Source organism: Ambystoma mexicanum, chromosome 5q (genome assembly GCF_040938575.1).
Source record: "Ambystoma mexicanum isolate Mex_15411 chromosome 5q, UKY_AmexF1_1, whole genome shotgun sequence".
Taxonomy (NCBI): Eukaryota; Metazoa; Chordata; class Amphibia; order Caudata; family Ambystomatidae; genus Ambystoma; species Ambystoma mexicanum.
This window is the reverse complement of record NC_090933.1, coordinates 1,264,149,904-1,264,175,467: the sequence shown is the minus strand read 5'-3', so window position 1 is coordinate 1,264,175,467 and position 25,564 is coordinate 1,264,149,904. Positions and strand designations below refer to the sequence as shown.

At 48.1% G+C, this 25,564-nt stretch overlaps 1 protein-coding gene across 1 annotated transcript in view; it reads left to right on the top strand.

Moving 5' to 3' along the window:
* Positions 1 to 25,564, top strand: part of PPP1R16A (protein phosphatase 1 regulatory subunit 16A) — a 467,867-nt gene that overhangs the window by 408,186 nt on the left and 34,117 nt on the right. The window contains exons 5-6 of the mRNA XM_069621786.1: positions 5,288 to 5,412; positions 16,761 to 16,886. Of these exons, the coding sequence (XP_069477887.1) occupies positions 5,288 to 5,412; positions 16,761 to 16,886 (251 nt within the window). The remainder of the gene's footprint in view (positions 1 to 5,287; positions 5,413 to 16,760; positions 16,887 to 25,564) is intronic.

Genomic DNA, 25,564 nt, shown 5'->3' with positions numbered 1-25,564 from the left:
TATCTGTCTTCTCAGGGACTTCCTACCTGCCTCTACACTACCAAAGATGTTGGTCCTGAAGGGCGGGTGGAGGTTGGTTGTATGTGTCTCTTCTGATCTTATCGCTATCGCCCCTTCCCTCTTTACTACTCTACACCATCCCCTGCTCTCCTCTGTCCTTCCAACAACACCCACCTTTTCTCCTCCTGTTACTGCCTTTCTCCCCACTACTCTCACTTCACACTACTGCTACTCTCTCCCTGCTCTACCACTACAACTACTCTCTGCACTACTCCTTCTTCCACTCTTGATACTTCTTCTCTCTCGAATCCGACTGTCTTTACTACTGCTTTATTACGACTGCCTCCCTTTGACTAAGTTCTCTCTCCACTCCCTCTCCCCCTCTCTCCACTTCTCCCCCTCTTCCTCTCCCTAGCTCTCTTCCTCTCTCTCCCTCCCTCTCCCTACCCTTCTCTCTCTCCCCTTCCCTCTCCCCTTCTCTCCTCCTCACTCCCCCTCCCTCCCGCTCTCCCTCTTTCTCCCTCTCCCTTTCTCCCTCTCTTCCTCTCTAGCTCCCCCTCTATCTCTCCCTCCTTCTCCCTCCCTCTCTCTCTCCCTCTCCCCCTCCCCCTCCCTCTCTCCATCTCTCTCCTCCTCTCTCTACCCCTCTCCCCCCTCTCTCCCTATCTCTGCCTCTCTACCCTTCTCTCTCCATCCCTCTCTCCCTGCCTCTCCAACTCTGTCTCCCCCTCTCCTCCTCTCTCGCTCTATCCCTATGTCTATACTGCCTTCGCAAACACTGCTCTCACTAAAGGTTCTCGCCTCTACCGCCTTGGATACCGCTACCTTGCGCGTTCTACTTACTACCACTTCCTCACCACTATTATTGCTCTTCTCACTACTTCTGCAAACTGCTCTTCTCCTGTCCATGAAACTCAGAGATATTGTGCCCTGCTCACCCCTTCACTACACCTACCCTCCCTATTCTCACCAGTTCCCACTATTCTACTATACCTCTTCTCCTCACACCCCACCTCTACACCCCTCTCCACACAATCTAACACTCTCACACGAACTACTATAACACTACTTTACCGCTATCTTCCTGACTCGTCTCTCACACCTTCAATACCGACCCACAGTTCCTACTCTTCAATGCTCTACACACCAATCTTACCACTCTCTCAAGTACCTCCCCTTTTCTAAACTCTGCCAACACTAATCCAACACTCTGCGTTGCCGTCCTTCCTCCGCCTAGTCTTTTGGTCCCCCTCCAGCTTCACCTGCGACCTCACCCGTACAACCCCCTCTCTGATTCTGATGCTGTCTCTTTTTATACTGCAGGACTGTGCATTTTCCTCCCGAATCCTTCTCTTGCATTTTACTCCCGAATCCTTCTCTTGCCATTACTTTCCTCTGATGGCTCCACTGTGGCTGTTTTTATACTGCGGGGCTGTGCGTTTTCCTCCCGATTCCTTCTCTTGCCGTTACTTTCCTCTGATGGCTCCACTGTGGCTGTTTTTAAACTGCAGGGCTGTGCGTTTTCCTCCCGATTCCTTCTCTTGCCATTACTTTCCTCTGATGGCTCCACTGTGGCTGTTTTTATACTGCAGGGCTGTGCGTTTTCCTCCCGATTCCTTCTCTTGCCGTTACTTTCCTCTGATGGCTCCACTGTGGCTGTATTTATACTGCACGGCTGTGCGTTTAACCGCTGATTGCTTTTCTCTTGCCATTGCTTTCCTCTGACTCCTTGCCCTGCCATCACTTTACCACAATTCCTTATCAAACAAAATGTCAACTAGAAAGTCGGCCTAATTGCCTATTTTGCACTTGTTGATGAAGGAAGACCGTGTTGACATCCTGGCATGGGGTAGGGCTGTGCATGTAGTGTTTTTCTCCCCTTCCCATTGATTGCAGTTCTCACCTGTGGGCTGTAAATTCGATGTTCTGAGTGACAGGTGAGTTGTCTGCTCCTTTAGGTTGCTGGATGCCGTTGGTGCATATTTAGTCCGTCGCCACTTTCCTTTAGTCTCTGTTGTTTGGATCTACTCTGGATTTCCTGGGCTGTTGCCTCACAAGGGGATGCTTGGAGTTGCAGTCCTGAGAAAATTGGCCAACAATTGTAACTGAAGCATTGAGAGCATATGAGCGGCATCAGTGTTGTCATTATTGGCACAAGGGGGGGGGGATGTTTCGTGGACCGGTGACTCCCCCTCCCCCCTTTGACTCCCACTTCACATGCCTGAGGGAGGGCTTTTTTTGAGTTTTGTTCTAGAGAGCCTCCCCCCGAGGGTGAGAAGGGCCCCTCGTCCCACTCGACCTTTGGCAAGGCCATGACCCGATCACGCTACTTATAGAGGGATCCATACAGGTGTGTGTGGGGCCCCTGCCTGTGGTGTTAGAATGCGCCCCAGCATCTCTTCCTTCTACCTATGTCATCTGTTAACAACAGTGTAATGACGAATACAAATTCAGAAATGGGATCAGCCCTCGAGCAGCAGCAGTACATTGGGAATTGATAGCGCCAATTGAAGTGCCTAGAAGCGAGAGGATTCCACCGTTGAGAACCAGGTAAAATTGTGTTTATTATTATTGTTAACCAACCTCAGTCAAAATAAAAAATTCACACACAAATAATAACTTCAAATATAGGATAAAGATGTAATTTCCAGACATTTTGTAATTGCACGGTTTCCATGCACTTTAAAAAGAAAAGGACTGAAATGCTGCAGATGTCTTTTCGAGGTTGCTGAAATGCTGCAGATTTCTTTGCAAGGTTGCTGAAAAGCTGCAGATTTATTTTCAAGGTTGCTGAAATGCTGCAGATGGCTGCAGATTTCTTTTCAAGGTCGCTGAAATGCCGCAGATTTCTTTGCAAGGTTGCTGAAATGCTGCAGATGTCTTTTCGAGGTCGCTGAAATGCTGCAGATGTCTTTTCGAGGTCGCTGAAATGCTGCAGATGTCTTTTCGAGGTCGCTGAAATGCTGCAGATGTCTTTCCACGGTCGCTGAAATGCTGCAGATGTCTTTTCAAGGTCGCTGAAATGCTGCAGATTTCTTTGCAAGGTTGCTGAAATGCTGCAGATGTCTTTTCGAGGTCGCTGAAATGCTGCAGATGTCTTTTCGAGGTCGCTGAAATGCTGCAGATGTCTTTTCGAGGTCGCTGAAATGCTGCAGATGTCTTTCCACGGTTGCTGAAATGCTGCAGATGTCTTTTCGAGGTCGCTGAAATGCTGCAGATGTCTTTTCGAGGTCGCTGAAATGCTGCAGATGTCTTTTCGAGGTCGCTGAAATGCTGCAGATGTCTTTTCAAGGTTGCTGAAATGCTGCAGATGGCTGCAGATTTCTTTTCAAGGTCGCTGAAATGCTGCAGATTTCTTTGCAAGGTCGATGAAATGCTACAGATGTCTTTCCACGGTTGCTGAAATGCTGGAGATGTCTTTCCACGGTTGCTGAAATGCTGGAGATGTCTTTCCGCGGTTGCTGAAATGCTGCAGATGCCTTTTCAAGGTCGCTGAAATGCTGCCGACGTCTTTTCAAGGTTGCTGAAATGCTGCAGATTTCTTTTTGATTTCTGTGATTTAGTTGATAAGCCTTTGGGTCTTTCATCAATAGTTTGTAACTTAATTAGCCCCAGATAGAAAATTGTTGTTTGTGCCTTATGAAAAAAGTAAATGTGCACAAGGGAAAACACGTGGGGATCCACACATTATTAAAATACACCTGTTCACAGTAGTAACCAAGCAACGTATACATTTTTAATTAGAGGTTAAACCAAAATATCATTAAAAGGAGTTGAAATGTGGTTATATTTCTCTGTGTCCCAGAATGTCCTTTTCAAAACCTTGCTTGGACTTCCTCCAGCAGATCATTTTCCTAACTTTTGAAGCTGTAGTAACCATTTTGCAAATAGTAGTAAGCACTGATAAGGGAACTGCGGCTTGTTGACCCTAGCAGGCCACCGTTCCTCTTGCAGAAGTCCAATGGCTGTTGTAAAGACAGACCTGTGCGTTAAAGGCAGACCTCTGCACCTGTCCCTGTAAGAATAATTCCTTTTTACAGTGGGGAAAAGGGTCCACCGAAAACTAAAGTGTCCCTGTGGGCTAGACTAAAAGGTTTCATGTGTGCCTGATTCAATGGTTTTGACTTTACTGATCACAGGAGGATGAAATGTTGAGTCGGTTCTGCGAGGATTGAAACCTGTGACCTGCAGGCATCCCTACTGACCATGGTTATATCACCCACTTTTACTCCCTAAAAATAGGCAAATATTTCCAAAAAACAAGGGATTAAAAGTACTCCCCTCCCCCAAAAATCCGAAACTGGCGAAGGAGTTTGTGTCTGTTTGTTTGTTTGTTTATTTATTTAGTATGGCGCGCAAAACCCAGAGGTAACATGGCGCAACAGAGGACAGGAAGATAGGATTACATAAAAACTTGGTTACAGGATAAGGCAGACATGAGAAAAAAGCATTACATGTACAATGACATTGTGTGGAATGTGCATATATACTGCATTCACCACACAGTTCCCTGGATGTGTTTGCGCCCGTGCTACACGCAGTGCCTCGGAAAGGAAGTACTATTGTTGCTGCCTGATCTAAGAGGTGAACATGTACCTTTTAATGCACATGAATAAAAACTAGGTGCAAAGGAATGCTTACTACAAAACCTGTCTGTTTTAAAGGTAGACATATTTTACTTGCTTATAAAATACTTCCATTGGAAATGGTTACTAACTGAAAATCATTTTACTCCCAATTTAAAAAAAAATAGGGAGCAATAGACTCCCGCTTATCTGGAGCACTGCCTGCAGGCCCATGTGGTGCCATCCCGGGTGGCGAAACGTTTTAATGAAATGTCCAAGCTCTTAACTTGGAAGACGAGCAACGTGGTGGTGCACATTCTCAAATGTGCTCGGTCGCACACCGTGCACATCTTTTTTCAATCTGATCCCATGGCCTGTTTCCTGCATGCATTTACATAATCTAGTCATGCCTAAGCCCCGCCCCTCATCCCGGAAGGAGGGGCTACACCTGCCCGTTCAACCTGAGAGAACATTTTGTTTGCCCCCCAAGAGTTAGGCTTTTATCAACCTGATGTCAAAGGTCCCTAAAATATACGGTGCCGCGCGATACGATGCTGGAGGTTTTCAAATTGTGCGGGCCTCCATAGCGTATAACCGCAGCCAGGAATCGTCGATGCAGGTAAGTAACTTGTACTTACACAATTTTTCACTTGGATCCAGCTTTGTGATGAACATTTGTTTCACCAGACAGTTCACGGGCGTCTATTACGTTTTTACTGTAGGAATCACTCAGGAGAAGATTGAGGAGGCTCGATCGGCGACCGAGCTTCAGATGATGGCGGATATTCGTACCCTGGTGCAGGTGGGCGCAGACGTCAACACTCAAGATGACCACGGCACCAGTTTGGTAAGAATTCTTTCTGAACTAAGGGAGGTTTCTGAGGGCTGATGGAGTCCAATGATTTATAAGAGAGCAGAAGTGCCAAGGTACGCCAATGGAGAAACTGTACAGGAAATGGTCTTTCGGAGGAGAGCAGGAAGATCACCTCTTAGACTCTCTGGTACCCGGGTGGTTGGGCTGCTAGACCTCCTAAGCATATTGCTGCATACGTTTCATTTGCAATAAAAAAGATTTTCACAGGTACCTTGCAGATGTTAATGCCGATTATTAACTATAATGCTGTTGTGGGAGAGTTACCTCATCAAAGACTTGTCAGTCAGTTACAATAAATTGTTGCCTACAAGGAGGGTCATCGTGTTCCTGAGACACAATCATCATTTCCCCATAATCATTTCTCTGCCATGGTTACTCTTAAATCCAGAAGCAATATCAGCTGGCAAAGTCCCCATGTTGCCATAGTCGATGAAGACCGCCTCCTTGGCCATGCCGGGCACAGGTATTGAGCACCTGCATATACTGTAAAAGCTTCATCTGCCCTGTGGCAACATGGCAGAGCCTCTGCTGTATTTCCTATTCCATATTTTAAGAATATCGGCTTGAGGTCCAATTCCCTTCGCTTCCTATATGATGGACATACCAAAAGCAAGTGCGATCCATTCTCCATCGCCGTTCTGCTACAATGTCGTTTATCTGTGACCGCGCCGTCCCATAGTCTTCTACGAGCTGCGAGAGGCAGAATGCCTGTCCTCCATTCCTCATAAAGTGCACGTGCAAATTTAGGTTTCAAGAGATCAAGGTACCATTCAAAGTCATGGGTGAGTTTCCCGCTCCAGTAGAAGTTGAAACTTGCAGCGGTCATGTGCCTGTCGCTTCTTATAGCTTCCTCTGTCTGCTTGTACGCTCGTGTAACTATGCGCTTCGAGGCATTTGCCATTGTTTCCGGGTCATACCGCTCTGCCTATTCTAGTGGGTGTGATCTTTATGTATTGACACCATTGCACTGGATGCTCCCCACCGCCCATCCTGGGCTCTAAGGTCCTTTAGTGCTTACTTATAAATCATAGCGGATGGCGAGCTCCATAGTCCCACCCAGGAGAGGAGCGGATTCAGTTTGGCCAGTGATCCTACGCCTTGTAGGCCTGCTCCATACTGTGGGCGTAGCTGCTGGACTTGTAGATCGCCAATGATCTTCAAGAAATTGATAGCTCCTTCAAATGTCAAGAACCATACCATTGCTCTCTGTATAAAAGATATATGGCCATTAAAGATTGGTGCAGAGCTGGTGGGTGCAGCATACGCCATACCGAAGGCAAGTCCATCTGTACCCGTCTGTGCCGCGGCAAGACCATCCAAGGATATCACAGGGCTTACAGAAAACTCTCAAACTTTGAAAAGACTCATTTTCTCGCAGCAATTAAAGAAGACCTATCTAATGTACACATTTTGAAGCACATCCGTGCTCTAACTAATGAGGAAAGGATAATGATCATGTATGTGGCAGAGCTGCACTGCCACCTTCCAAGTGGCACCACCACGGATGCCCAACCTATACCACACACTCGCGCAAAGCGAAAGTGCCCTCAAATGTATTAAAAACCTGTCGAGGAAAGAAAGCAATGTGTAGCCAGGACCTGTGGCCAAGAACCAACTCGACATTTATTTATTTTGATATTTATAAAGCGCACCGAACCCAGATGCATCTAGGTGCTATGACACCTAGACATAAACCACACAGCACTGTGTTGAAACCTGTGAGTTAGATCTCTGTTGCAGAACAGAGTTTTATCTCAAAGAGGCGAATACCCTTTAATTTCGGACCCCCTCTCGCCCCCACCACAGGCCGCAGGGTTGTTTCTGAGCACCGTATTAACAAAGGGGTGAGCGATTTGGTAATCATTTTAAACCGCCTTTAAAAGTCTCATTTTGTAGAGGCTCCCATACGTACATACAACCAGTTTGAATCTCTGGGTGGACATTGACGTAAATTGATTATATTGGGAAACTTAAGCAGATGGCCGCAGAGTATACCTGCCTACATTTGAAAATCAAAAACCCTGAGATGTATGCTCCACCCACAGCCACACAAGACTCTGCCCCTTTGCACACGCCCCGCCCACACGTCATAATGTGCAGTTTGCACTTTACAGTTAATTACAATAAATGTTATTAAATTGGCTTTGCATAACCACCCAAATTGCACAGGACGAATGGCATACGCCTGCCATAAAATCAACATACACACAAAACCAAGAGAGGATATTTTCTTCAAATAGTGTTTTTGAAAATGTTTTAGTACTGAAATTGGACATTTCACCTTTAGTTGTTTGTTGTTTTTCATCACGGTATATAGTATAAGGGTGAGGTGTCCAGCCGGCACACCTGATGGCTGTGGTTCAATCCCTGAGGTCGGCATGAATTCAAAGAGGTCCTTCAAAGTTTCTCACTTTAGCTGGGGGTGACGGAGTCCACCCTCTGAAAAAAGTGGGTGGACTCCGTCCCCCCGCGTGTACCCTCGACTTGAGCCCTGGCAAACTGGCCAAAAAGAATGAAAGCTGAAAAAATTAGAAACGCAGTGATACTACTTTCGTTCCGGTTGAAAGCAGTATTACGGCGTTTATTTTGCTTAAGCTTTCATTCTTTTTGGCCAGTTATGTTTTAGCCTTCCTTCATTTTAAGGCGACTAAAGCATAAGGCAAACTGGCCAAATACACAGTAATACTGCTTTCAACACCGGATTGAAAGCAGTATTGTAGGTTTATTTTGCTCCAATCGGCATTCGTTTTGGTCCCGCCCACAAAAACCCGGAAACTCCAGGGTCTTCCCCCAGAGAAGAGGCTGAAAACCCAGAGGTTAGGCAGATATGGCGCAGAGCAAGCTGGGCGAGCTCCCTGTGTCGCAGGCCCTTTTAGGAGCCATGGTAAGTCTCCACCCCACCCACCACTGGACCCGCACATGAAAAGGGACATGTGCTTGGTCTTATTTTAGCAATAACCATTGATCCCTCATGCCATACCGGGTGGTAACGGCCCCTGACCTCAGTTAATATGCCTGTGAGAAGAGCAGGCCTTTAACGAGGCCCCCGGGTATTTACCACCATGTATGTCCCAAGGAGTGTGTGATTATTGCTATCACCACGCTGGGTTTGAGTCCTGGGGTGCTGATACCAATTTATTTCTTTGAAACGACAGGTTGCGCAGAGCGCGCGTCCCATTGTTTTGAAGAACTGCTAAAATAACATGGCCACCATGAAAATGGAAGCGAGGGTCTGATCAGAGCCCCTCTTCCATTTCCTCGGTGGCACGGCTCACATGAAATAAGTGGCACAAGGGCGCCACCTTCAGGCAACTGTGAGGTGGGGCAGGGTGGATAGAAAGAAGCAGGGCTGATGGGTGACGGCGGGCAGCTTGGAATGCGTGTTCACACTGTGAGGGTCAGCTCGCGTTTCGAGCCACCTGATTGGCTGCGGTGCATGCCCCCTGATGCTAAATTATGTTAGTGAAGACACACCTGTTCTTATTATTGGTCCACCTATTCTTATCACATGGTCCAATGCTTTTTTTAATGTAGTTTCTGTTGAGGAACATAGAAATGGAAATATCCAGGGGTTATCTTGCTTCTCTCAGCTGAAAGAAACTGAAAGAAACTTGTTTTGGAGATTTGTTTGTTTGTAATTACAAAGGCCCAACGACCCCCTGGCTGTCCTTCAGCTGAAACCTCATTGGGTGAGCTGTACTCTTTCATTCAAATTGTGTGGGATAGTGTATGCCTATTACTAGAAACGAGCGCCTGGAGAGGGGTCATCGCGGGTTCAATGGGAGAAGTGGCGTTAACAAGAAGCGGCAGAGCGCCACCAGAGAAAAGCATCTGCACATACGTTAAAAGAATGCCAAAATGTAATTCTTGAAAACCTACAAACCGGCAACAAAGAAGGCAAAAATCTGAAAACTGTAAGAGCAAAATCGGGGAACGCGTTCACCCCAAAGGGAGTTTTATAAAAATCTTCAACCCAACACAGATTCAAACCAAACTTCCCCCATCCCAACCATTTTGTGACGCGATTCAATGATTTTTTTGGTTAAAAAATTAAAAAAAATGGAAGTAATATTGTTCAATTTTTTTTTTGTATTTTTTTTTTTAGATAGAGGTGTTTTTCTCCCCAGCATAGGACAACTAATATATCTGGCCTTGCACACCTTCCAGGGCATTAACAAAGAATCAGCTTCCTTACAACTGCCCCTCGTATCAGATTATGTTAACTCTTCATTTACCACTGCCTTCTTATCAAATATACTTACACAAGCCATAATTACACCTCTTCACCCCAGAAACTACAAGCAGATTTGGAGGACCAGGCTTGCTGTAGACCCATTGCTAACATTCCATAGGTTCAGGAAGTGACGTTACAGCAGCCCCCCTACCCCCGCCCCCAATACTGGAGAAGAGCGACCGCAGCCATCGCTAGCCTGGCTTCAGGTCAAACCATAGTACAGAGTCTGTGCTCACCGCCTGGATGATATATGTCATTTATAGCACGCCTGTACCCAAGTGTTTCTAGGCGCGAAAGAGAGAGGAGGGAGAGGCCTGCGCTGTTGGGCCTCTCAGCGGCGTTCGGCACCATGGACCACCAAATCCTGCTGACCAGACTACCAAGATGTTTGGCTAACAGGAAATGACCTGAGATGGATTAAATCCCGCAGGTAGTGGCGATTCTAGCATTTACATCCGCGCTTGGAAGTATCTCCATGCGCGGTGCCACTGTACACGGCCTTGTGCACCCTGCCCTACAGTGTCTATATGTCGCCTCTTTTGAAGCATCTGCCTTTATTTGGGATGAAGTACCTTAATTACGCAGATGATACCCAAATAATGGTCAAATTACACCCTCATACGACAGGAATGCAGTCTAACTTTGCAGACTGACTGGAGGGTTGCCCAGAGCAATGCCCGAGGTTAAGATTAATTCCAAACCTTCCAGCCAGCCCCACTTTTGCTTTGCCTATCTCCCTAAATGTTATCAATGGGTGGCAGACAGCATGCTCAAACTGCGTAAGGGGAAAGCTGAAACCATGGTCATTGTGGTACCCCCCCATTCTGGCCTGCTCAGATTTGGCTGACCCTGTTCCACAGAATTTCATTTCCTACCCTTTCCTCCCTAAATCTACAACATAAGACGACACTAGCGTAAGTCCTTTTAAGGCTCTGGAAAGCAAATAGCATCTATATGGGCCTGCCGGACTATCTATGGGCCATATTCAGCCATCATTTAGGATTACTACGTCCCGACCAAGAGACTCCATCACCACGGTGCTACAGACCTTTCAACAGATGCCAGTGCCAAAGAGAATTCTGTATTAATCTCTGTGCTGTGCACATAAATCATCCTATGGAACAGGATTCAAATGTATCATGGAGGAATTGAGGAACTGCTGGCTGAGACCAGTTCCCAGTTCTCTAAGGGGCCTTTACGTGCAACCTATGGTCTTTCGTAAAACCGGGATGCGTGGCAGAAGATTCAGTTGACTGATCTGTGGAACGCAGCTATTTAGCATATAGATGGGGGGGCGGGGGGAGGCTTGCTTCCCAATCTGGTGGTGGTTTGTTCCCCAAGCACCAAGAGTCTTTGAGCATTTTGACGCCCATTTTCGAGTTTCGAAAAAACAACTGTAATACTCTGCAGCTTCCACTAGATGTCGGCCTATGCATAGCATGTGAATCTAAGCAGATACAAGCACCAGAAATACGATTACGGTGAGTAATGTATTCCATATTAACATAACCTACTATAGACATCTCAAAACAGAAACTGGAGAACAAATTAAGTGGATTCCCACACAGGTCCTTCCAACTGTCTGGGACATCACACTCAGACAAACATTTGGTATAATACCATATTAACATAACCTACTATAGACATCTCTAACTTTCTCCTAAAGTAGAAGGAACGGGCCCTGTATACGATTGCTGCCGCCCCCAATCTCTCTGTACTTCAATGCCTCGGATGTCTAATCTATCTGATAAAGGTTTGCAAAAGGGTATTGGGTGGGCTCTCATGATTCCTCGGCAAACAACGTTAGTTTTTCCTTTTCTGTAGGCATGGGATGGGCATTGCCATAATTGTACTACCTGGCCATAAAGATGGCAATGGATGGTAAATGGTGTGAGTTCCGGGGCACACTTGTGTACGAGCGTGATAGAAATAAAATATCAATCAATCATATGATGGTACTGTCTGGCAAATGCCCATTTAATACCTATACACAAGCCAATACTGTTGGCATTGCCAATGCTCGTCTGTAACAGTACTATGTGCAAAGAACAGTTGCGAGGATGCACATATTGCTTATAAAGCAAGTGTCTGAAGTGGAATCGGCATAGAAATGACACAGCCAGGCCCTGTAACGTACAATGTTGAGTTAGCTCAAATGGACCCCTGGATCCCAGGAGGGGAGTTTTGGGGAGGGAGAGGCCGCTAGTGTCTGGGAATCGTCATAGAGATAAGCATAGGTGTGGGCAGTCAATGGGTGTTAGTAACCAAATAACACATGCAATCGTGTTTGGCTCCTAGGTGGTGCTATAGCACCATCTAATTGCCAAAACCAAAAGGGCAAGTCCTGAGCAGAACATTAGAACAGTGAGATCGCCCCTTTGATGAATGTTGAGCCTGATTGGCTGAAGGCAGCAACCGGGGATGCTAATTCTCAACAATAAAATGTTTAAAATTACAGAAAAGATAATTGTACAGAGAGATGAATGAAACTCCACCTGCTGAAATGGATTTACAATAGCAAAGGTCTACCCTGGGAAATAAACATACAATGGGAAAATAAAGGGTGCACCGGGAGGCATAATAGTCCCCATCCAGGGAGGCAGAATATGCCCCATCCAGGGTGCACAGGGAGGCAGAATATGCCCCATCCAGGGTGCACAGGTAGGCAGAATATGCCCCATCCAGAGTGCACAGGGAGGCAGAATATGCCCCATCCAGGGTGCACAGGAAGGCAGAATATGCCCCATCCAGGGTGCACAGGGAGGCAGAATATGCCCCATCCAGAGTGCACAGGGAGGCAGAATATGCCCCATCCAGGGAGGTAGACTATGCCCCATCCAGGGTACACCAGCAGGCAGAATATGCCCCATCCAGGGTGCACAGGGAGGCAGAATATGCCCCATCCAGGGTACACAGGGAGGCAGAATATGCCCCATCCAGGGTGCACAGGGAGGCAGAATATGCCCCATCCAGGGTGCACAAGAAGGCAGAATATGCCCCATCCAGGGTGCACAGGGAGGCAGAATATGCCCCATCCAGAGTGCACAGGGAGGCAGAATATGCCCCATCCAGGGTGTACAGGGAGGCAGAATATGTCCCATCCAGGGTGCACAGGGAGGCAGAATATGCCCCATCCAGGGTGCACAGGGAGGCAGAATATACCCCATCCAGGGTGCACAGGGAGGCAGAATATGCCCCATCCAGGGAGGCAGAATATGCCCCATCCAGGGTGCACCAGGAGGCAGAATATGCCCCACGCAGGGTGCACAGGTAGGCAGAATATGCCCCATCCAGGGTGCACAGGGAGACAGAATATGCCCCATCCAGGGTGCACAGGGAGACAGAATATGCCCCATCCAGGGTGCACCGGGAGGCAGAATATGCCCCATCCAGGGTGCACAGGTAGGCAGAATATGCCCCATCCAGGGTGCACAGGGAGACAGAATATGCCCCATCCAGGGTGCACAGGGAGACAGAATATGCCCCATCCAGGGTGCACCGGGAGACAGAATATGCCCCATCCAGGGTGCACCGGGAGGCAGAATATGCCCCATCCAGGGTGCACAGGAAGGCAGAATATGCCCCATCCAGGGTGCACAGGGAGGCAGAATATGCCCCATCCAGAGTGCACAGGGAGGCAGAATATGCCCCATCCAGGGTGCACATGGAGGCAGAATATGCCCCATCCAGAGTGCACAGGGAGGCAGAATATGCCCCATCCAGGGTGCACAGGAGGCAGAATATGCCCCATCCAGAGTGCACAGGGAGGCAGAATATGCCCCATCCAAGGAGCACAGGGAGGCAGAATATGCCCCATCCAAGGAGCACAGGGAGGCAGAATATGCTGCATCCAGGGTGCACAGGGAGGCAGAGTATGCCCCATCCAGGGTGCACAGGTAGGCAGAATATGCCCCATCCAGGGTCACAGGAAGGCAGAATATGCCCCATCCAGGGTGCACAGGAAGGCAGAATATGCCCCATCCAGGGTGCACAGGTAGGCAGAATATGCCCCATCCAGGGTGCACAGGAAGGCAGAATATGCCCCATCCAGGGTGCACAGGGAGGCAGAATATGCCCCATCCAAGGAGCACAGGGAGGCAGAATATGCTGCATCCAGGGTGCACAGGGAGGCAGAATATGCCCCATCCAGGGTGCACAGGGAGGCAGAATATGCCCCATCCAGAGTGCACAGGGAGGCAGAATATGCCCCATCCAGAGTGCACAGGGAGGCAGAATATGCCCCATCCAGGGTGCACATGGAGGCAGAATATGCCCCATCCAGAGTGCACAGGGAGGCAGAATATGCCCCATCCAGGGTGCACAGGAGGCAGAATATGCCCCATCCAGAGTGCACAGGGAGGCAGAATATGCCCCATCCAGGGTGCACAGGGAGGCAGAATATGCCCCATCCAAGGAGCACAGGGAGGCAGAATATGCCCATCTAGGGTGCACATGGAGGCAGAATATGCCCCATCGAAGGAGCACAGGGAGGCAGAATATGCCCCATCCAAGGAGCACAGGGAGGCAGAATATGCCGCATCCAGGGCGCACAGGGAGGCAGAATATACCCCATCCAGGGTGCACAGGGAGGCAGAATATGCCCCATCCAGGGTGCACAGGGAGGCAGAATATGCCCCACCCAGGGTGCACAGGAGGCAGAATATGCCCATCTAGTGTGCACAGGGACCATCCAGGGTGACAGGGAGGCAGAATATGCCCTATCAAGGGTGACAGGGAGGCAGAATATGCCCTATCAAGGGTGACAGGGAGGCAGAATATGCTCCATGCAGGGTGCACAGGTAGGCAGAATATGCCCCATCCAGGGTGCACAGGAAGGCAGAATATGCCCCATCCAGGGTGCACAGGGAGGCAGAATATGCCCCATCCAGAGTGCATAGGGAGGCAGAATATGCCCCATCCAGGGTGCACAGGGAGGCAGAATATGCCCCATCCAGGGAGGCAGAATATGCCCCATCCAGGGTGCACCGGGAGGCAGAATATGCCCCATCCAGGGTGCACCGGGAGGCAGAATATGCCCCATCCAAGGTGCACAGGGAGGCAGAATATGCCCCATCCAAGGAGCACAGGGAGGCAGAATATGCCCCATTAAGGGTGACAGGGAGTCAGAATAAGCCTCATCCAGGGCGCACAGGGAGGTAGAACGTGGCCCATCCAGGGCATAAAACTGGACCATCTAACAGTCAGTCACGGGGTTCTGTGTGAAAATGTCCCCAGGAAAATGTCATGTGAAAAGGCAGCCAGCAGAAAGTCAGTAATAAGGTCGCCAAAAAAGCTTTGTTTAAATACACAAACGTACAAGACTGCAACCCTCACAATGACCTAAACATTTAATAAAATCCCCACAATCACCCTTACGTTCCTAAACCTTCACTAACTCTAATTGCTACCCTGAACTCTTACAGAACACTAACCCTTCAGCATGCCAATGCAGTATGTGGGCATGCAACTCAATGCAAAATAATGGGGAAAGAACAGTGACCCGAACTCCAACCCCATCACCAGCTCGCCACAAATGACATAGTCCTCGCCCTAACCCAAACCCTTGCTCTAATCCTGACTGCAACTCTAACACTTACCCGAATGCTTACTATTACTCAAAGCCTTGCTCTAGTAACCCTACCTTGTATTTGTATTTTGTTTATTTGTATTGCACAATCCTGCCCGTGGGCATCTGGGTGCATATCTTGCAGTACCTAGGTTACAAAATTACACATAGATGATCAATTCTTGGCGGGGCATAGGTTAGAAAAGGTATGCAGCTTACAAAAGGTCTACAGTTTACAGGTTGTCCTACAGGTAAAACAGGGTATCATACAGGTCATAGCAATTATGTGTGAGAAGCAGCTAGATCCTGCTCAAGGAGCCATTTCTTGACCTTATACTTGAAAGAGTGGAAGGAGGGCTCAATTCTCAGTGTATTAGGGAGAGTGTTCCATAATTTGGCTGCAAGGACTGGGACGCTGGACCCCCCTGCTTTTTGCAACTTAAATCTATCCTTACCATCACCTCTACCCAAACCCTTGCTCTGCCCTAATGACTAACCAACCCCCAGCCTCACCAAGCCTGCAGCAAACACCCTGGCCCTAACTCTTACCCTAATTCAAACCAAAATCTTTACTCTGGCCCTAACCACTACCCTATCCTTGCCCTAACCCGGGCAATCCCAAGCCCACAAAGCCCTCCCTAACCCGAACAGTTCCCAGCAGCACTACGGTGTTGGCTACTTTTCAGCTGCATTTATTGACTGTTTTGCCTGGCAATGTTTCCCCATGACTGTTTTACTGACTACATTTCTGCTAGCAACATTTTCACTGGATACCAGTCGAGGATGAGTCCTTGCTGATGTTTTCTTGAGACTTGAGGGCACTCCCTCCTATGCCCGCCTTCACTAACTCTCCTCTTTACAATGACCCCTGTGCCCTTCAGTGAACCGAATCTGTTTGTAAAACGGCTGCAGGGTTCAGCAACCCACCTGTTGGTCCAATCACCCTTTTCAAAGTGTGCTGCCTGCCAAGATGCCACATCAGTAGTGTAGGAGGTTGGCACGGTGCAGTGTGTGGGAAGCGTGCTGCCTGTCTGGATGCCACCTTGGTAGTGTAGGAGGTTGGCACAGTGCATTGTGGGGGGAGCGTGCTGCTTGTCTCTATCACACCTTGGTAGTATAGGAGGTTGGCACGGTGCAGTGTATGGGAACCGTGCTGCCTGTCTGGATGCCACCTTGATAGTGTAGGAGGTTGGTACAGTGCATTGTGGGGGAAGCGTGCTGCTTGTCTCCATCACACCTTGGTAGTATAGGAGGTTGGCACGGTGCAGTGTGTGGGAAGCGTGCTGCCTGTCTGGAGACCACCTCGGTAGTGTAGGAGGTTGGCATGGTGCAGTGTGTGGGAAGTGTGCTGCCTGTCTGGATGCCACCTTCGTAGTGTAGGAGGTTGGCATGGTGCATTGTGGGGGAAGCGTGCTGCTTGCCTTGATAACACCTCAGTAGTGTAGGAGGTTGACACGGTGCCGTGCATGGTCAATAAGCATGACAATTGATGAGTTCAGATGTTTTATTTGGCCTTTTCAGCTGCACATCGCATCAGCGAATGGATACCTTGGGGCAGCGGACCTCCTGATGGAGAACAAGGCCAGAGTGAACATCCGGGACCGGGACGGCTGGGAGCCGCTGCATGCTGCCGCCTGCTGGGGACAGGTGAGTGTTGCAGGCTGTGTTAGGGCACCACTGTTTGCCAAAAGCCAACTCGCGACACAGGTAACCGCTCTACTGTAATTAGTATCACTAAACATGTACCACCCAGTGGCGTCGCTAAAGGGGGCACATTGTTCACCTGATAGACCCTGTCATCATACTGACTGAGGAACACATCCCAATTTCCCACCTCATGGTTGGTGATAATTATTAGTAGCCTTTTCCTACACCACACAATGACAGCGCCACATATCCTCTTTTTCCATGCAACTCCCGCCACACTCCTACTGGGCCGTTCAATTCTCCATCTCCATCCATTTCATGGAATTTTAGCAAACACACCATTCTCTCCTTGCAAACTCATTCCGGCCCAGCCATTTCAGCCTCTCTCTTTCACAAGGAATATCTAAAGCCATTTTCCCAGCGATAAGTTTGTGTTCTGGAAAATACTTTGGTTCCCTTATGACCGGATACCACGTCTGGCACAGTGATGCCCGCATAGCACTATATATTTCCAATTGTCACCATCTTGATCCCTCTATCGTCCTTCTCTCCAGCGCTGAAATCCCTCTACTGGCTCCACATGGCTGCAAGTATCAAATTCAAGACCCTTTGCATTGTTCACAAGAGTTTCTGGGGCCTGGGACCCACCTACCTGCAATGCTGCCTACCTAAAAACTGTCCCTCACTAGCCCTCCGCTCATCTACCTCCTACCTTCTATGAGTGCGCCGGATCTCCACACAGAGATTTGGAGGGAGATCCTTTTCCTCAGCAGGTGCCTCCCTCTGGAATAGCCTCCCTGTCGCCCTCTATCTGGAGCCGGATCTCCTGAAATTCCGGAAACTCCTCACCACCTTCCTCTTCCCATCCTCCTTCTCTCTCCCTCGACCCTGCTAACTTAGTTCTCTTTCTTCTCCTCTCTCCTTCCTATTCCTTATAGCATGCCGACTGGCCGCCGGGTGTACCTCAGAGTCTCACTAGTTCCCGGCACCCCCGCCAGTACTACTCGCACTTGCCTCATTGCCCTACATCCCCACCCACACTCAATGCATTGAGAAATCAATCCAAGAGAGTGTCTCACTGCACTTACCCCAGTCTCACCCGACCTGGTGCACTTGATCCTCCCCTCCCTAGGACCCTTTGTGCACTTATTTAATCCTTACTCACCGCACTTGAAGATTGTTTGTTTGTCTTTCTCTCCTTTGTCTTCACCCCTATTTGCACTGTTAAAATTGCAGAATCGCCGTCAGGCCTCTGCTATATCCCATGATGTTAACTGTATTTTTTACGCACTTACTCTGCCTTTGCAGACTATTATCGTCTCCGATTTTCAAGGGCCCTGAGCGACTGTTGTTTTGTTCCTGTGCTCCCACCCACTTTGAAAGCTTTGAAACACCTGCCTGGGTGTAGGCGCTATATAAATAAACAATACTATACCATACCATGCCTACCATCCGAAGAAGATTGTGGCAAACGTTTCATGTGTTAAAGAGGAAAACCTATTACGCGTATTAAACCTGTGTGCTTGCTTTCAGTCCATGCTGGAATGTGTCTCTAATGCAGAGGCAGTCCATTGCTACACGGCTGAGCATCAAACGGTTTTTATGCAAATGAATCCGACAACACAGAAGCACTCATTGAGAGATGCATTCCAGCATGGGCTGAATACAAGTGCATGTGATCAATCTATATAGTGAGCTATTGTTCAATATATTACGTCGTTTCCATGATCTTCTCAGTATAAAAATGAGTAGAAGGTCCTATATACTGATGATCTCACACGCTGTCAGCATTGCAGAACAATAAAGTGTGAGAGTCGGGGTTCTCTGAGAACTGTTTTTCTGAGAACTGTTGCTGTAACTTGGAGATTGCGACCCTTTATGAAGTGAATTTGTCTTCAGGTTTCATCTTGCACTAATACAAGGCCATCTTTGTTAGACCAATATAGTTGGAAGCTGCCCTGAAGAAGGTCCTGCACTTACATGTGGACCGAAACATGTTGGGCTGAATTTAACATCTCTTGTTTCTTCATTGTACTGTATGTGCACAGTATGGCTTTCTAATTTGATAGATGCGGTCTATTTTTGAAACACTAATAAAAAAATAAAAAACAAAAACATAAAAAATAAATGAGACATTAGAATGAACTGCTTGTAGAAAGATGCCGGTTGTGCATATTTTGTATTCAATTGCTGAGTGTTGAATCTTGGGGAATACTTTGGCCCTTTGTCTGTTTTCTGTATAATTATCTGGCACGCCCTTTTGCTGCACAAACCCCCACACCTCTTTTCTTTGTATCTAATAATCTCTGGCAGACACGTTTCGCAATTTAACATTCCAACTTCCTAAGGAATGTGTGGCTGCTTCTTCCTCTCCTTCCAGAGAGAGAGTGAGCGAGGAAGGCAGTGTGTCCAGATCGGGGTTGTGAGTTTTGCAGGAGAACGATGGTTGAGGGTTTCCAGACGCTCTTTTTGGTCTTGGCTGGAGACTCGTTGGAGTCCTGAGTTCTATAGTCTTGCGAGGGCTAGTTGATTTATCAAGAGCCTCAGCACAGGCTGCCCTGTGGTGCAGGGATAGCGCAGGTAAGGTGATCTCCTCGGAGGAAAGGATTTGCTTCTGTGTCTCGGGGGGCCCCTTCTGTGACCGAATAAAGCAGTCTCTGGATGGGGCAATGTTTCAATCCTGTTGTTCTGCAGTACTAACCCTTGCTGAGATAGATTTCAACCATTGACTGCCTTAGAGATTGAAATGCCTTCTGTTTATTCATTTCACAATATGTACAATCTGTATAGAGCAGGTTACCAAATCTCAATGTGTTTAATAGAATTATTTCTTATACACATCTGAAAATACAATATCATACAGTCAGGTCTTCCGTCTACATGTTTCAATGCGCCACTGCAAACTTCATCAGGACCATTTTGTGTTTGACGCAGGCTATGCTCTTGAACACCTCAGTTCAATTCAGTACCCCTTTTATTCAATAACAAAGCTGAACAAGAAATTCTGTAGAAGTACCCAAACCCTCATGTTGTTAAAACAAATTCTTTGAAATCAATGCACACATGCTTAGGTTGGTGTGCGGTGTGTTGCTAAGCATATTCGTTTTAAATTATCTCGCAGGGAAAATCCCCATTAGTTCGCCCTCAAAGGGTTGTTGTCATATTCACCTGTTAGCCCGTACAGTATCTCACCCCTTTAGTTCTCGCTCTCAAAGCGCTGGTGTCACAGCTCGTATGGGATGCCTTTAGTTACGCCTTTCCGCCTCGGGCTTCCCAAGCCTCACTGCATTTTCTCTCTGGTGGGTGCAGTGCACCCCCATTAACCACCCACTATCTTTTCATCTCCTAGCGCGTATTGTATCTCGGTGAGGATTGTTGGGGAGAGGGGCGTTTGGCACCCACAAGTTGGTCAATGATATTGCCCTGTTTGCGACGGATGGCGATTCCCGCCTTTTGCAGTTTCAGAATTTCCATTAGTTGATGGACCGTAGTGGGTCTCCTCTTCCAGGGGCCACAGCATATCACCGGGTCACTAAAGGGTTTTGGAGGAGGGGGGAGGCAATCTGGCCGTTGCTGTGGTCTGTCCCAACTAGAGACAAGGACATGGGAATAGATCTGTCTGTCCCCAGCATACAGTGACCTTGTAGGGGGCGCCTGTCCAAATGTTTGAGGCAGGAGTTTTTTTGCGTTCGGAAACACAGGGGGGCACTCATGTCCTGAACCTACATCGTGGGTCTGCCGGGGTTACTGAGCCCTCAAGCGGCCCGCATGTTATTTTGCGCGTCTCGGCCCAGAGGGCACGTTGAGGGTGGGGGATCCGTCTCCTACCTTTAGTGACTGATTAGGGGGCCCGCATGCAGTACGCCCTTTTATGGCACTGATGTTTTGGTGCAGCCCTTGGGCAGCAGGTCCCCTTAAAGCGCGCCCTATTGGTCGCGGGCAGCAGGGCGCAGGGGCCTAGCCGTTCCTGGAGATATAGGTTTTCCTTAAATATATTGTCTCCCGAAGCACTGATAAAAGCAGTGCTTAGGGTAGCCGTTTATTTAAGGAAAGCAATTCACGCTCAGTGCATGGAGCTGTCATGGAAGTGAACCCTCCACGTACAAATGGGTTGCTTTGTCTGGCATACATGACATGCCTGTCCAGTTCTTGTTCACAGAAAGAGCTTGGCCTTCCATAGCGCTTTCTGAGCTTTTTAGCATTTCACGCCATTGAGGTTCCGCAGTGATTTCCGTTTGCGAGCGCCATTTCCTTTGCTGATGTTTTCTTACCGCTTCTTTTACACATATACGTCGGTAGCTACATGTCTGTTGGATCCCTTTCCATGGTACGCCATGTTTGGGCGGAGTGCTTTTGGCACCGGCCGTTTTGGCGCAGGGGGCGCAGGTCCCTTTTAGGTATGTCATCCATGCAGGCCGCGCCACCGACCTATGCCGAGATATTGCTGTTTATGTAAATCTATTGTCACCCGAAGCACTGAAAAATGCAGTGCTCTGGGCGAAAGTATATTTAAGCAAAAGCTAGCCTTTTAATACCTGGACCTGTACTAATCCTGAACGCTCATTATCGGTTGACGTGTCCCCCCCCCTTCCTTTACAGCTCTGTGTACTGAGCGGCACACGTTAGCTAAAAATTGCGTCATCCAAAGCAGCACTGTAGTTTTCGGTGCTTCGGGTGACAATATATTCAAACAAACAGTGATATCCCGGCTTGTAGGTTCAGTTCCTTCCCCTGCTGCCACGACCAACATGGCGCCCAAAAAGCGACTTGCGCCCATGTGCGAGTCGAAAGAGCGCCAGAATGTCCAGCTTCGTAATTTCCACAACTTTACTTTCATGACAGCATCGCCACCTAGTGGTCATGATTCAGACTTGCATATACATGTTTTTTTCTACTGAAGCCTCCCACTGTTTTGAGTTAATACATAACTTGGTTTCGACGAGCGCCACTGTACACATCCACAAATTGTAGTTTAATTTTCCACCCGGGGTGCGTCATTCACCTTTGTTTAATTTTGGGTGGGTTAATTTGTGTGCTGGGTTGTTCTGCTGTGCCTAATTTACCGTCCCTTGTGTTGAGTGCTCACTTAAACCAGCAGCTGTTTCTGCGCTGTTTAACTTTTCCTATACTGGGGTGGCCATTGAAAAAAAAAACACCAGTTCTAGTTGCTGTTTAGATTAGGCTATTGTGTGCTATGTGTGGATTTTTAGACTGGCAATATTCTGTATGTACTTGAACTATGTGTACTGCTAACCTGCTGGTTCGCCCCGCCCCTCAGAGTCTGTTTCAGTGGCGTTTGATGAATTTGTGAACTGGAGGGCTTGAGCATAAAACGCAGGAGTGACTACGGTACAGCTAAGGCGTCCCAACCAAACAAGGATTGGTTCGGAGGGGTTTTCCACCCAGAGAACATTTTTAAAATAATGGGTTCAATCTGTACCAAATTGGGTAAAAAGTCACACAGTTTGCAATCAGGTTTGAATGGTAGCACATGAACAAACCCAAAAGATGCAAGTCACCAACAGTGCACAGGACCATTTTCCAACACATTTTCATGATGCCTTTGCCCACATGTGCTAGTATATAAAATATGTTCCTGCTAGCTGTGCCTGTACATGTTCATGCATGCTGCACCAATATATGGAACTATTACAATATAAGGCCTCCCAGCCAGTGAAAAATGCTATGCCACGGAAAGAAAGTATATCCAGACTGGCTGTACCAAGATAGGCCAGTATACCACGCAATCACACTTCTGTTCGTTGACCTTTGATGCAAAGTACAAAAGCCTTTGATTTTTGGATCACTGAGGTCCTTCATTTTATTTCCCTCCTAAAACCTTCCAAAGTATTTGCACAGACCATGCTGGTTTTTGGCTAAAGTTAAGAAATTGCATTGCATGCTTTAAATAAATACTTAATACACAAATGGAGAAGGAGCCGCAAAAGCCGGTACAAGATCACTTTCTTGGGAAACAGACTGAGCGTTCATGCAGAAATCTGAAAAGCCCAATCTTCTTTCTTTTCAGGCAGACTTGCCAAGGCCTCCAACCCATTTTTGACTGCAGATTCCGGGCTAAGCGTGAAGCCAAGCTTCTACTCTCAGCGCCGGAGGTTTGGAGAACAATGGTCTCCTTGATCCGGCACAAGCCGGGCTCAACGCTGAGTCAGTGATACCATCCATCTGGGATGGCCGAATGAATTGGGGACCAAGATGTTGCTGCCTGTTTCATCCTACTTCACAAAGCAGTGGCCTTTAGTCTGGTGGACCACGATCCACCTAAACACTGTCTATTCGTCGTGGACATTACCGTCGTAGCCGGTCAGAGTAGAGCGAGTAGAACACTCGTGCAGAGCCCGCCGATGCAGGTTCGAATCCCGGCAGGGCCAAACTCAGCCTTTCATCCTTCCGAGGTCGATAAATGAGCACCACACACCATGAGTAATAATACGCCTGAGGGTTTGTAGTGCTATATAAATGCTAAATTATTATTATTATAAAGATCTGGCTGTAGACCGGGTTTTCGGTGTTGCCGAAGCATTAAAATGGGTTCATTTGAGTCAGACTCCCAGAAATGTTTGTTCGGCGTAACTCTTTACTTTTTGATCAGCATCTCTCTCCTCACTCGGGCTTCATTAGAACTTTAAATCACACCGGTCCTAACTATGCGGACAACACCCAATTAATCCTAAAAATTCTCCGCCTTTGTTTGCAATCGCTGAATGCCTTCAAACAATTGACTATTGGATGGCACACAACTACCTCTTACTAAATCCAGTGAAGACAGAAATACTGATGTCCTGAAGCCCTCCTACCCGGTAGGCACCAGTGACCCCACCCTACCCTGTCCTCTTCAACCAGAGGAAAGGGTCTGGATAAAATACTCTGATCCCTGCTTGGACCACGTGAAAACCCTTAGGGAAACCCTTCCTTTCCTGGTGTTTGCCCAGAAATGCATACCATTCTTTTCTTTAGTCTTTTCAAGGCGGTACAGCACCAATAGCATAGCGTGTACTTCGAGGCTCCAGCATAACTTGCATCAAGACTCCAATGAGTCCAAAGCAGGACTGTCCTTGCCATTCCTTAAACTGGTTTCAGAGAACATGTACCTCACACTACGAGCAGAACTGTGTGTGGGCAGTGTGTCTAGTGTCCTGTTAACCTCCTGGAAGTACTGCTGGAACGTGCAATCCTGCGCTCCCTCTTCAAAAGGAGTCTGTCTTCCATCTTCACTGCCTGCAGGAGGAGGGACTTCCCTTCATAAAATCACTGGAAGCGCGCGGTGTTTTGACAGGGCGATCAGGCACCACCTCTCTTGAGGTATCGGAGCGGTTCGCAGTTTGCAGCTGTACGGACTTCCAAGTAAGTAGGTAGCTGCAAGCAGCAGTGGAGTGATGTATATATACGATTGTTTGATCTCCCTTTCCCATAGCCGTCGTACGAATAATCGTAATAACATTGCGGATAAACTGTTTTGGGGCTTCCAAAAATTAAACACTCTGCTGTAGTTTAAATACAGGTAAAAAAGAAAAGTGCTACACGGACCAGTGAATACAATCTCAGGCAGCCGAAAGGGAACAACTGGAAGCTGCAGGGATAGCAGTAATAGCGACTAAAGGAAAGTTGCATAGAAATGTGCCTAAAGACACGATAAATCAAATTAAGTCGGGGACAATTACCTCGCTTCTCAAGCATGGGGTCTGGCATGGATTCACATGCTCATTAATATTCCTCGTCATCAGTCTGGGAATCCTCGGTAAAAGAAAACAGTTTCACTTTCACTTACAAACTGTACTTCTCCTTTAAACCAATCACTGTCCTCCGGGTCATACCGCCCCCATCCAATGACATCCCTCTCCTTAAGCCCCTCCTCTGGCAGCCATCTTCAGATGTTTACCGCATGCTTCAGTGTTGGGAGTCCTCGAGTTTGCACAGCGAGCTGCGTTCTATGTGTTTTTGATAGAAAAAGGTTCTATTTTTGTTCCGAAAGAGCCTGTGTGCTCTCTTCTCCATCTGCTGACAGCAGGCATCCGTTGTCAATGAATTTCAGCGCCCCTGAAGGACGAAGATCGTTGAAGATTCCAGACGGCCATCGGGCCTATTTGCACCCTCCGACCATGAGAGAGAAGGAGGGAAGGTCCCCTCAAGTCCTGTACCAAGTGAGGGCCACGGAATGGGTTTGTTGAAGATGAGCACCTGCAATGCCTCTACTGCCTGCATTCAGACCACAAGGAAATGGAGTACGAAATATGCCTCAGGTTCTCCAAGAAGACGAGGGACAGGCACAGTAGACTGGTGGCGTGGCTGAACGCCAACGCCTCTGCCCGGAGCAGGGTCATTCCTCACTCAGGACCAGCTGGTCCGAAGAGCGGTCTTCTTAGTCCTTTGAGGGCGGCTCATCCATGGGGGGGGCCCAAGGCGAGGCCAAGAACCGCAAGTCTGAGTCCACCGGGTTCGCCACGGAAGCGAGTCCCAAGATTGACAGGGCGCAATCGACATCCATTTCTGGCTCCATTGCCAGCCGGCAATCGAGCTCCTCCTCAAAAAGGAAATCATCCAACCTGGCTAAACTGTGGGAGAAGTCTTGGAAGCTGCGGACAGAGGATAAGAAAGCCGAACTGCCCATTCAGCACAGGATAAGACTTTGCTGCCGATAGAGTTGGTGGCGGCTGCTATCA